The 13,541-nt window shown below is 43.0% G+C and overlaps 1 protein-coding gene across 1 annotated transcript in view; it reads left to right on the forward strand.

The window, feature by feature from the left end:
- Nucleotides 1-13,541, forward strand: part of cps1 (carbamoyl-phosphate synthase 1, mitochondrial) — a 169,270-nt gene that overhangs the window by 62,099 nt on the left and 93,630 nt on the right. The window contains exons 11-14 of the mRNA XM_069934069.1: nucleotides 286-363; nucleotides 5,667-5,765; nucleotides 10,179-10,274; nucleotides 13,026-13,215. Of these exons, the coding sequence (XP_069790170.1) occupies nucleotides 286-363; nucleotides 5,667-5,765; nucleotides 10,179-10,274; nucleotides 13,026-13,215 (463 nt within the window). The remainder of the gene's footprint in view (nucleotides 1-285; nucleotides 364-5,666; nucleotides 5,766-10,178; nucleotides 10,275-13,025; nucleotides 13,216-13,541) is intronic.

The raw sequence follows: 13,541 nt of genomic DNA on the forward strand, positions 1-13,541 counted from the left end.
GGGCAGTTGGGGCTTTGGGAGCTCTGGTGAGTGGGCAGCTGGGGTTGGGTATCGGGAGCTTGGATGAGTATATTTCACCTATAATGATCGACGTGCCCAAATCGACTCTTTGGAAGGAATGCCCAACTCCAGGTTGTGATGTACGAGGGATGGGAAGGGAGATCCTGTCAAAGGGAGTGTGAGATCCAGGGAACTGAAGAAAGGCTGTGAGGAAATTATATGACATGTACTCAGCACTGAAATGCAGATCCCTTAAATGAAAACCATCAACTTCTTGTCTTTCAGGGAATTGTTCATGAGAGCAAACCAATCTTTACTGCACAGTTCCATCCAGAGGCAAAGGGAGGACCAACAGATACTGAGGTACTGAAAATACCAGTTAGGAGGCCTTAATAAGGGCTTACCGAATTTATAGTTTAGAATTGAGTGAGACAAACCCATAGCACAATAGTACAAGACCGTGACCGTGCAATCCATCAGCCCAGTCCAAAAATTAGAACTTTAATCCTGTAAGAACCTGTAACACAAGTATGGTACTGGGTACGGTGCTAATTAGGTCAGATCTATCACTATAACAATGGGATATATTACTGATGGGATCAGGTCTGTCACTGCATAACATTGGGGATTTGAATTGATGGGGATGGCTCTGTCATGGCATAACACTGGGTACCATATTGGTGCAGACAGGTCTGCTATTGAGTTAAATTTAAATTTAGACATACGGTACGGTAACAGGCCATTTCGGCCCACGAGTCCATGCAACTTAATTTACACCCAATTAACCTAGACCCCAGTATGTTTTGAATGGTGGGAGGAAACCAGAGCCCCCAGGGAAGACCTGGGTGAATGTTCAAACTCCTTACAGACAGTGCGAAATTCAAATCCTGATCTCTGATACTATAACAGTGTTGTGCGAACTGCTATGGCAACTGTGCCGCTCTAAAGAATACAATACTTGTGGGTATGTCACTGTATAATACTGAGTAAGTAGCTGTGGGGTTGAGTTAATTCCAGTATGTTGTTGGGGCACAATACTGGTGGGACAGGTTTGTCACTGTACACTTACTCCTGCCTTACAATCTACTTGACTTCTATCCACACATATGACTGAATTTATTTTTTAAAGTAAGAAAAATATAAAATTTACACAGTTTATGTTGTATTTGACAAACTATAACAGAACACGTAAGAGCCAAAATATGCATATTTACCTTGTTAGTTGGCGTTCTGGGGGTCCATTGGCTGAGTGTGGCCATCTTGATTCCTGTGGGCATGCATGAGTCTTTGGTTGCCGCATGTGCGGGAATTTGCATATTGGAGTTTGGTTGGCGCATGTGCAAGAATTAATTGCCCTGAAGATATTGAATACACACTCTTAATTCGCCAACCATCTCCAATACGTGAACCCACCATGCATATGTTAACTGAAGATTCATGCATGCGCATAGGAATTAAGATGGCCACGCCCAGCCTATGGACCCCAGAACGCCGACTAACAAGGTAAGTATGCACATTTTGGCTCTTACATACCCTGTATCCCTGTTGTAGTTTATCAAGTACAACAAAAATCTAGGATGAAAAAATATTTGATTTAAAAAGTTTGCTTTAAGACTTCAGTACTCCATGCTCGTGGGGAAAATTCTGACTTGGATCCATTCTGAGAAACGACCGATCCTTTGGTCCCAATTATGGTCGTAAGTCGGAGACCACCTACATAAAATAAAGTATGCTACATGTGGGGACTGGCCTGTCACTGTATAACTCTAGAGTACAGTACTGGTGGGGACTGGCCTGTCACTGTATAACACTGGAGTATAGTACTCATGGGGATGGGTCTGTCACTATAAAATTGAGTGTGATACCTGTGGAGATAGGTCTATTACTGTGTAGCACTGGGGTACAGTACTGGTAGAAACAGGTTTGTCACTGTATAACATTGGGCTACAGTACAGCGGTGGATGTGTCTGTCCCTGTATATGATTGGGGTTCAGTACTAGTGGGGATGGATCTGTCCTTGTATATCACAGGTCTGTCACTATCACACTGAGGTACAGGACTGGTGGGGAAGGGTGTGTCACTGTGCTTGTTCTGTTTGATGCTGTTATTAATAATTGTGTGTTGTTGACTCTTATAAGGGTTTATTTAAATTCCATATTTGGAATGGAACATGGAACATTTCAACACTCTAAAGGCCCTTCAACCCACGATGTTGCGCCAACCTACAATGCATAACAATCTAATTTTTTTCCATCCCTCACACTAATAACCCTCTATTTTTCTTATATCCATGTGCTTTTTAAAAAAAAAAAGTCAAATCCCTATTGTATCAGTCTCAACCAACTATCCTGGCAAAGCATTCCAGGCATACACCACTCTCTGAATAAAAAAAACATACCTCGGACCTCCCCTAAACTTTCCTCCACTCATGAAATGTTGAATGATGATGCTTTAAAGACTCAGTAACAGGGCAGCTCCAAAGACACATCACTTGAGATGATGCTCCCCAATTATTTGAAGCTGGGTGTCTTCAACAGTGATTTTTGGTTCTATGGTGTTGGTGTTTGGCATGGACTGATGGAGTACTTCAGTCTTGTTCAGGTTTATGATCAGGCCGAAGAGTGCAACTGTGCCTGAGAATTTGTTCAGTGTTAACTGTAGATCACTATCTTTGTGCCCCAAGAGCTCTTGGAGGTTGTGTACCAGAGTGCTCAAATCAACACAATGTCCGCATCTCCCAAAGCTGTAAGTCTACAGAGCTGTGGTAATCCCTTCTCTCCTATATGGATCAAACAACTGGAGAAATTCCACATGCCTGCCCTCTGTTCCATCCTTGGCATTCGTTGGCAAGATCGTGCCTCCAACCTGGAGTTTTTGGGTTGCACGGTCCACCAGCATTGAGTCCCCGATCATCAGACCCCAGATGCAGTGGTTGGGACACGTCATCAGAATGGACAAGCACCGTAAGCCTTGCCAGCTGCTCTATAGTGAACTGAAGACTGGAAGGAGACCTCAATGTTGTCCACACAAGCGCTATAAAGACACTGTGAAGGAAACCCTATGCTACTGTGACATCCAGCCAAGAGAACTAGAAGCTGCAGCTGCTGACTGATCTCGCTGGCGAGCCCTGTGCTATGAAGCCGACACCAGTTTTGAAGACTGGCGTTGCAAAAAATTTATGGAAAATTGTGAACGGCATCACAAAACAGCAGCTACTGTTATTACAAAAATGAACTTCCAGTACTCCTATACTGGGACTGTAAAGTCACCTTTGTGACCACAGATGAACTGCACAACATGTCTTCTTCGAACCGAAGGGCGACCAATAACAGGACAGATATAATTTGGGCAGAGGAACAGAAATCGGAGGCAAGAAGCCATAGAATTGTACAGCCCATGGATCTCATCTACACGAACCATGTTGCTCTTCAATGATGATCCCTTTCACTGGTATTCGGCCAGCATCCCTCTATGACTCTTGTATCTAAGTACTGCCTTTTAAACACTGTAGCTTTATCTGCTCCAACACCTCCTCTGGCAGCTTGATCCATATAACACCACCCTCTATGTGGTGTTACCCATTATATTTTTAAAGTTTATCCTCTCACCTTAAACCTGTGCCCTCCAGTTCTCGACTTCCCCGACCTGGTAACAAGCTGTTAAATTGCTCTCCTATCTACTATGAACAGTTGCTTTCCAGATTAAAGTGCCCTCCTCAAAGCCACAAAGACAGGTTCTTCAGCCCTCTAGGTTTGTGCTAAGTATCAAGTACTCCTGTACAAATCTTATCTATTGGCTCCTGGTCTGTTGCCTTGTATGTGTTGGTGATTCAAGTGCTTTTCCAGATACTTCCTCAAGTGCAGAGTGGCACGGTTAGCATAGCGGTTAACATGACTCTATTACAGTGCGGGTACCTGGGTTTGAATCCGGCACTGATTGTAAGGAGTTTGTACTTTCTCCCTGTGTCTGTGTGCTCCAGGTTCCTGCTGCTCTCCAAAAACGTATGGGGTTTGCAGGTTATTTGGTGTATTTGTGGGCAGCATAGTCTCATGACTGGAAGGGCCTGTTACTGTGCTGTATCTCTAAATTAAATAATTTTAAAAAATTAAATTAAAAAAAAAATGTTGTGAGAGTACCCACCTCTTTTACCATCCCAGACAATGTGTTCCAGATTGCCTTCGGGGTGAAAACGCTTTCCTAGGTCCTCTTTCTCCCTCTTACTCTTCGCCTTAAGTCCAAGCCTTCTGGATTTGGACTTCCCCATTATGGGGAAGAGTTTCTCACTTTCTACCCTATCTTTACCTCTCTTAATGTGGTACACAGCTATCAGGTACTCTCTCAGCCTCCTTATCTATTAAAAAGGTAACTTTAAATCCAACGCCTTGGATGCTGTGGCTCCTATTTTGCAGGTTTTCAAGTGGGACCTCATTAAAAATCCATGTAGACCACATCTAGCCCTCCGTCCTCCTTGATATATTTTCTTACTTCAATAAAAAAAAAGCAGGATCTCTCAGCAAACAAAACCTTGTCAAGTATCTCTCATTAGTCCTGCCTTTGCACATGCAGATTAATCTTGTCTCTCAGAATTGTTTTCCAACAATTTCTCTGGTCTCTGAATAATGAAGTCATACTGCATGGAGACAGGCTCAGAATGTTAGACTGATGTTATCTCACACATGTGTTATTATCAGCTGTATGTTTGCTGTCCTTCTGGAATAAGGACACTACATTAGCTGTCCTCCATTCACCTGGAACTTCACCCGTGACAGGAGAGATTCCAAAAATCTCTGTTCGGTAGTCTCCTGCCTTGCCTGACAAAGCTGTCTGTGATGCATTTCATCAGACTGTAGGACCAATATATCAAAGGTATCCCTATATCCTTCTTTTTAATGTTTACATGCTCTAGAATAACGCAGACCACCCCTCCCCCTCCCCCTCCCGAAATCTTCACTGCACTCTTCCTCCTTAATGAATGGTATTCATTTAAGATATGCCTGTATCCTTTTTCTCAACATCTAGGTTGCATCTTTGCTACTAACCTTTCCCTTTTGCTCTTGAAATATTAAAAAAAAAGCAGCCTTGAAATTTTCCTTAATCAGTCAGCTAGCGATACTTTGTGGCCCATTTTTATCCTTCTAATTTCTTGGAAGTAGCCTCCTTACACATTTTACACATCCTGTTTTCATTATTCTCCACCTGCCATATGCTTCCCACTTTTACTTGCAGACCCTCAATTCCTTGGAGCGCTATACCTTTTTTGGTATTAATGAGCTGGACTGATTAATGACTTTCAACATTTTAAAGTTGACAGACCTGTGATGAGGAATGGAAAGTATAGTGACAGAATTCTTGAGGATTGTACGGTGAGATCAAGAACCACGTGGCAGAAGTACTTTAATGCAGAGGATTATGGGGTGAATTGCAGTGGTCTGGGAGCATTACTTAAAGGGTGGCAGGTACAACAGTTACTTTATGAAGGGAAATCAATAATACATATGAGGGGGTTTTTATATTGTTATGGGATAAAAATATGAGACTGGGACTAATTGGACTTTCACAATAAGTAGTAATGATCCATTTTAAGCTGGAGATAGGATGTTCAACTATTTCTGCATCTGATTTGTGATTCATAGCATGGAGGCACTCATTGATCGTCTCTCTTTCAGTTTCTGTTCGATGCTTTCATCTCGCTGATAAAGAAGGGCAAGGGAACCAGCATTGCTTCAGTCATGCCACCAGTGCCCTCTGCTCCCAAGAGGCTGGAGGTAGGTTTCCTTTATTTAGTCATATTAACCCACAGGTTACAGCAGGACTGCAGAGGTACAAAATCCTTGCGGGAAGATTGGCTAGTGCCTCTTGGGAGGGTTTAATTAGCCTGGCAGAGTAGGAGTGTAACGGATGAAAAAAGCAAATGTAGAGGTTAGAGCAAGCATGTCCAGTAGGAAGGACGGGGAGAGGAAGGATAGGGAGTGTAGAAGGTCTGATAGACATGTTTAGCCTTTCAGACCTTCTTTAAGAAGCTCATCAGGTCAGGCATTTGGGATTGTGATAATATAGTGTGATGGATTATGTTATATTTTGTATTGTATATGGATATGTTTTAAAGGAGATAAATTGTGGCAGGTTTTTTGGTGTAGGTCACATGCAAACACTTCAAAACACATCTCATTTAAAATAACAGAGCTCTGCTCAAGCCAGACAGTCCAGGCTCCGGGTGCCTTTGCACAAACTTTGAAGGATGCCTATAAGGATTTCACAAGTAGGTATTAATTGGACATAGTGTGGAGTAATGGATTATTGTTTTGGAAAGCAACAGGTGAACAAACTCAGAAGATTAGATCCGGAGTCACAGTCTATCTGAGTGCAGTTGGCTGTTCTAAGAGGGTCATGTGGTTTTCTCTGAGTGAGTGAGTGAGTGAGAGAGAGAGAGAGAGAATACAATTCTACAGTAGCTGGGATTGGAACATGATAAGCTGGCAAGCTTGTGGGAAAACCCCATTTTGAAGACAGGTTGTGAGTTCTTAGTTCAGCCTGGTCAAAGCCTCTGTGGTCTGTACAAGAGAGGACTGGCTGCATAATGTTTCACTTGAAATAATAGAAACAAAAAGGAACTCTGTGGTGACCTGAAAGAAAGAGATTATCGTCTAGAAAACTCTGATTGGGCAAGATCTAAAGGGATTAGTTTTGGGTGTCCAACGAGCAACAAATTTCTCTCTGAAAACCGACAAGAACCTTCCTGAGTGGTAACCATTTTCTTTTTAAGCACCAAGGCCTGGTGAAGATTCATAAATGTTAAATACAGTGCACAGTATTAGAATTGCCTGATACTAGTGAACTTGGAGGAGTGAGAAGTGAAATTGAACTGTGAATCGAATAACTTTTCTGAACTTACACACAAATTACATACACATACACTCAGAATTAGAAGGGGGTTAAGTTAATAGTAATAAGTTAAAGTTTGATCCTGTTTTCATGTTTAAAGATGATTAAAAGCAACTTTTGTTTAATTAATAATTTGTCTTGGTGAATTTCTATTGCTGCTGGGTTTATGGTTCCTCTGGGTGATTGGAGAATGGGCAGGATTGGCAGATCAATGTTCTGGCAAGTACTGGTGTGCCAGAGGAGGGGGAAGAGTTGAACTATTGATTGAGAAGAACATCATGGCAGCAAAGGAATGGTTAATATTTTGGTTCAAAATCCTGCATTAGTAGAGAAGGACCTACACTCAACCCTCTCTTAGGCTGCGAGGCAGTGCAAGTAGCTGATGCATCACTGCTTTCACTTTGGGACCAGTGACCATAATTCTATGAATTTCAAAATGGTTACGGTGAAAAATAGGACTGGTCCTCACATTGAGAGTCTTAAAATAGGGCAAAACTAACATCAATGACTGGGAGAGGCTGTTGGCAGGTAAAGGATGTCTAAGAATGGGAGGGTTTTAAAGATGAGATGAGGAGAGTTCAGGACTAGCGTGTTCCTGTTCGAGTGAAGGGTGAGGCTGACAATAGTAAAGAATCTTAGTTATCAAGAGATTTTCAGGTTTTGATACAGATAAAAGGAGGAGACATAGGTTAGGTATGTCATCTGGGATCAAATTAGTCCCCTGAGGACAATGAGGGATGAAAGGGTATACTTAAAAAGGAAATTGGGAGGGATAATATGGCCATGTAATATTCCTTACAGAGAAGATAAAGGAGAATGATGAAGGTTGTCCATGGTTACAACATCATATATGTCAACTGTGTAAGGTGTAAAGGAATCGCAAATGGAATTTAACTCGGAATTGTCCCCTTATGTCCCTTCTAAATCTCAACCCCTACACCTTAAGCCCTCTCATCTTAGTCTGTTTCCTAGAGAAGGAGAATCTGTCACTATTCACCTCTCATGATTTTATAGACTTCAATAAGATCCTTTCTCAACCTCCAATGTTCTAAGAAAAACAGGATAGTTTTTCTAGTCTTTCACAATTTCAACATGATGTCCCACCATTTGTTTTCACTGCCCCAACTGATGAAGGCAAGTGTCCTCAACACTCTTCAATACTCTGTCTAAAGAGCCATGTACCCATACTCCTAGGTCCTTCTGCTCCATAACACTCTTTAGGCCATTAACAGAGTAAGACCTACTCTGGATTTATCCAAATGGAGCACCTCACACTTCTCCAAGGTGCACTGCATCTGTCATTCCTTAGCCCAGACACCCATCTGAGCTAGATCCTGTGGAAAACTCAGATAATTTTCTTCACTGTCCACTGTAGAATATATTTTCATGTTATCAACAGACTTGCTCACCTTGCCACAAACATCCTTGTTCAAATTATTCATGTATTATAACAAAAAACAAGGGTCCTAGCACTGAACCCTGAGGCACTCCATGTTCCTCCAGTCTGAAAAGCTGTCTTCTTCAACCACACTTATTCGTATCACTGAGCCAATATCTTTTATGCAGTTCACTAGTTGCCTCGTAACTCATTGCCCTAACCTTCCATATCAACTACTATTTGAGACGCCAACAAACACTTCACTAAAATCCAGATAAATAACATCAACTGCCTTGCCCTTGTCTACCCTCATTGTTATCTCTTCAAAACATTCTATCACGTTGATGAGTCACGATTTCCACACTCAGATCCAAGCTGGCTCTCCTTAATTTTATATTGGCCATCCAAAAGCTGAAAGATTCTCTCTCAGTTCCTCTCCAGCAGTTTCCTTACCATTTGATGTCAGATGAACAGTCTTGTGAGGTGTGGTCTCCCTTGCACAAAACTATGCTGACTCCTTGTCCACCACTGTTTTTCCAAGCGAACACAGGTCCCTCAGAATGTGCTCTAACAACTTCTCTACCAGTGATACAAGGCTCTCCTACAACCTTTTTGAACAATGGGATGATATTAGAAATCCTTCTTTTGGCACCGTACTTGTGGTTAATTTAAATTTAATTTTTTAAATTTAGAGATAGCAGCACAGTAACAGGCCTTTACAGTCCACGAGCCCATGCCGCCCAAATACACCTGAGTAACCCCAGACATCTTTGGAACGTGGGAGGAAACCCACGAGTCATTGGGAGAATGTACAAACCCTATACAGACAGCGACAGATTCAAATCCAGGTCGCTGGCACTTTAATAACAGCTACTCTAACTGTGCCGTCCCAATTAACGAAGGCGCAAAAGTTTCCTTCAGAGCCTCCAGCAGCCTCCTTCCTGAGCATCTCGTGTTTTAGAATATAGAATAACTGTAAGGAGTTTGTATGTTCTCCCCGTGTCTGCATGGGTTTTCTCAGGCTTCCTTCCACCCTTCAAAACCTACTGAAGGAGTAGGTTAATGGGGTGTAAATGGGGTGGCATCAACTCATGAGCCGAAATGGCTTATTACCATGCTGTATGTCTAAATTTTTTAAAATTTAGAACAGTGCAGCACAGAACAGACCCATCAATCTAACCCTACCCTCCCTCACAGCCTATAACCCTTTATTTCTCTTGCATCTATGTGCTTATTAAAAATATCCCTATTGTATCAGCCTCCACCACTGCCCCGGCAGTATATTCGAGGCACCCACAAATACCTGCCTCTGACATCTTCCCTAAACTTTCCTTCACTCTCCATAAATAGGTATTGCTTTTGCTGCTCTGGAGAAAAGGTGCAAGCTGTCCACCCTATCTATCCGAGATGGCCGCCTCCTTCAAAAAAAGTAGCTTACCCTCTACCACCATCAACTCTGCCCTTACCCGCATCTTCTGTATTTCCTGCACATTTGCCTTGACCCCTATCTCCTTCCACCCCACCATATTATTCTCTTCAATTTCAGTCACCCTGATCCAGCACTACCAGCAAGAGTCACGGAACAGAGGCAGAGATGCAAATGCAGCTTTGACTCCTTTGAGAGTGGAAGTCTCAGTGGTGACCTAACTGAGCTTTAAGAGAATGAAAAGGCGTGAGAAAGTGGGATTAGAGTATTGCTTCTAAAGGAAGATGAGTTGGAGTCCATGCAAGGAAAGGGAGAAGGGAGGGTCTAGAGGGTGAGGAGAGAAAGCTGTGAATGCTGCAGTGGGCTGGAAATTTTACAGTTGGGTTGATGAGCATTGTTGACCATCGCTTGTGAAGGTCTGGTGGGATGGTGAAGGCAATCTATTTTCGTATCCTATCCCTATGATGCTTCATGATCTTTTACTGCTTCCAGGTTTCCAAGGTTCTAGTCTTGGGTTCAGGAGGCCTGTCCATTGGCCAAGCTGGCGAGTTTGATTACTCTGGATCACAAGCGGTCAAAGCCTTGAAGGTGATTTTCATTTTATCTGATTCAGGTGGCATTGACTCCCAATGCCCCAGCAACTCTTCTGTGGGCTGAAGGATGGTGGCTGGTGATGAATGCTGAATGCAGGTTAACAATCCCAAATCTTGGAAGTGTGATGAACAGTGAACTGCAGAAGAACCAAGGCAGGTAGCTGAAGGAGGAGATGCATGTTGGGTGAAAATTAGTGCAAAAGGCCAAAACGGGAGTTATGTGTGCAAATCTTGTCGCCACACTATTGTTAGATCATAGAGAGAATGCAGAGGGAATTCATAAGGTTCCAGTTGCAAGGTACAACTGAAAAATGTGGAACTAGCTAGTACAGCACAGGGAGAGTCCCCAAGGTTGACAGCATATGAACAGGCCCTTTGGATCTCTATGCACGTGCCAATCATGATGCCAGTTGAAACTAATGCTATCTGCCTTCACCTGGTCTATATACCTCCATTGCCCAACTGTTCGTGTGCCTGCCTGAAAAACTTGCCTCACACCTTTTTATATTCTCCCCCTCTCACTTTAAACTTATGCCTTCTAGTATTTGACATTTCCACCCTGAGGAAAATACTTTGAATGATCTACCCTCTTTATGCCGTTTGTAATTTTATAAACTTCTGTCAGGTTGCCCCTCAGCCTTCAATGCTCCAGAGAAGACAACACAGCTGCAACGTGACTTGCCAACTTTTATATTGAATGTCCCAACCTAAGTATACTCTATGCTTTTTTAAACCACCCTATCTACTTGTGGCATCATCTTCATTCCACGGTCTCTGTACATCAATGCTCCTGCCATTTACAGTATTCCTCTTGCATTTGAGCCGCCCCTGAAGTGCAACACATCAAACTCGTTTGGATTACTGGAAGTAAAACACGAAAATCTGCAGACACTGTGATTGAAGTAAAAACACAATGCTGGAGAAACTCAGCAGGTCAAACAGTGCACTATGTGTAGCAAAGATAAAGTTACATAACCAACTTGAGTCCTTCATCAAGGAACAAAATATAAGTAGGCACCAGAACAAAATGGTGTTTGGGGGGGAGTGGGCAGAGGGCAGGAGGAGGAGCAGAGGCAGGAGGTAATAGGTGGATAAGGGAAAAAGGGTATACCCACAAAGAAGGGGAAGGGGGATAGCTCTGTGAGTGGAGAGGGAATAGGGTGGAGAGCTGGAGGAAAGAAGAGAGGGAGAGCTAGCAGAAACCAGAGAAATCAGTTAATGCCATGAGAGTGCCCAGATGGAAAATTAGAGGTTGTTCCTCCAATTTGTGGGTAGGTGTTGGCCTTCCAGTTTATGGATTAATCTCAATCAGCCATTTCTCCACCAATGTTTCCAACTGAAACTTATTCTGGTGCATACTTGGACAAGCTGGGGGAGTTCTCAGAACACAGAGGTGGACAAGATTAAGGAGATGGCTGTTTCCTTGGATGGTTCAAGTATTGGGGTCCACACATTTGAAAATTTGGGCCAAATCTAGTGGGAGGATGAGAGAAAAATCCTTTTTGTTTTGAAACTTGGCATGGTTAGCACTGGCTGCAGAACAGTGAAACAATGAATTAGACTTGCCAACTTTGGAAGGAAGTTTTTTACATGGCATTGGAGAGAGAATATATCACAGGCTCCAGGAAAAGAGCAGGGAGCTGAGACTAACAGGATAACCCTGCTTGGAGCCAGTGTGGGCAGAGCAGAGTGAGTGGGTGACATGCTGTATGACCCAGAGTGTGAAGCCCTGTTTGTCTGGTCTGCATGAGGTTACCTGCAAGTACCTTGTGAAAAAAGCATCCTCCCTAAAGCTCTTAGTTCTGGTCGCACCCTAAAATCTCTCTGTATGGGTCCTGGTTGCCATCTGTCACTATAGTTTGGCGTGGATGTTTTTCAAATATTCTTCCTGCTTGGCAGGGACAGCACAGGTAGATATAGCATAAGCCTCCTCCTACACTATCCTGTCGCATCCTACCGGGACAGGGACTACCTGGGTTAGATGCAGAGTAAGTATCCTTCCACACTGCCCCGTCCTATTTCCAGGGCAGATATGATTCCCTACTGAAGGGAAGAGGGTTAGGAAAAGCCGCTGTTTTCAACAAAAAGGAGAAGTTAGAATCCTCTTTCAAGGTTGTGGCTGTGTTTGGTTAGACTACTTGGGAAGGGAAACTACGTTTAATATCTAAAGGTGGTGATTCTAATTCCAGCAGGGAAACTTGTCTGTAGGTACACCAATGGAACTCCCTCCCCTCTCCAATTGCCTGACCAAGTTACGAGTTTACTCCTAACAATCTTTGATTCTGGGAAGATTTAAGCATCTTATCTAATGAAGGCTGAAAATGCCTCACCCACTGGAAGAACCACCATAAGAAAGACCATGGTGCCAACAAAGCTGGACGTCTTGAGTTTTCTCTCCTCAGTACTGTGTTGTACTGTTCCATGTAAAATGATGAAACTATTATAAATATATAAATTAGTATTTCATATTAAAAAACAGGTTAGATAGCGAGTGCACTGTTGCATCACACGAGCAGGGACAGGGCTGGTTAGACACAGAGTTAGGTTCCCGCTACACTTAGCACAGATGAATTGCTGAGCCAAGAGTGAACCGATTCCCAGCATATAGGAGTAGTGAGTTAATTGGAGCTGGAGTAGTTGTGTATGTGCATGTCCATCCTTTTTATTGTACGATGGTATATAGAAACACTTGATGTGTTAAGCACACTCCTTCCCTCCATTTCACTGTTTTGCCTGTCTATTACAGGAAGAAAATATAAAAACCGTACTAATGAACCCAAACATTGCATCAGTGCAGACAAATGAGGTGGGAACAAAGCAAGCAGATACGGTTTATTTCTTGCCTGTCACACCGGAGTTTGTGACTGATATAATTAAAACAGAGAAGCCAGATGGAATACTGCTGTCCATGGGAGGGCAGACAGCCCTGAACTGCGGTGAGTGGCACTATTTCCTCGTAAGTTTTTCTGCTTTCTGTAGATGAGTCATTTTGCTTCTCTACTGTCTTTTGATTGAGCCTCACAGATTCATCAGTTCTGGAGCCTGGTGCAGGTGACTGCCCTACATATGTTTGGCACAGGCTTCACTCAATGTTCATGGACGCTTATACTTCCAACTGACGTCATTGAGTAATGAAGCAGGAGGCGAGAGATTGATGCCTGCTGGTCAGTGTGGATGTAGTATGTCGAATAGCTAGTTCCCCACTGTATGACATCATGACTCTTTACTCTGCATCACCACAGTCTTATTGTCTTTACAGAAC

Source organism: Narcine bancroftii, chromosome 4 (genome assembly GCF_036971445.1).
Source record: "Narcine bancroftii isolate sNarBan1 chromosome 4, sNarBan1.hap1, whole genome shotgun sequence".
Classification (NCBI taxonomy): domain Eukaryota; kingdom Metazoa; phylum Chordata; class Chondrichthyes; order Torpediniformes; family Narcinidae; genus Narcine; species Narcine bancroftii.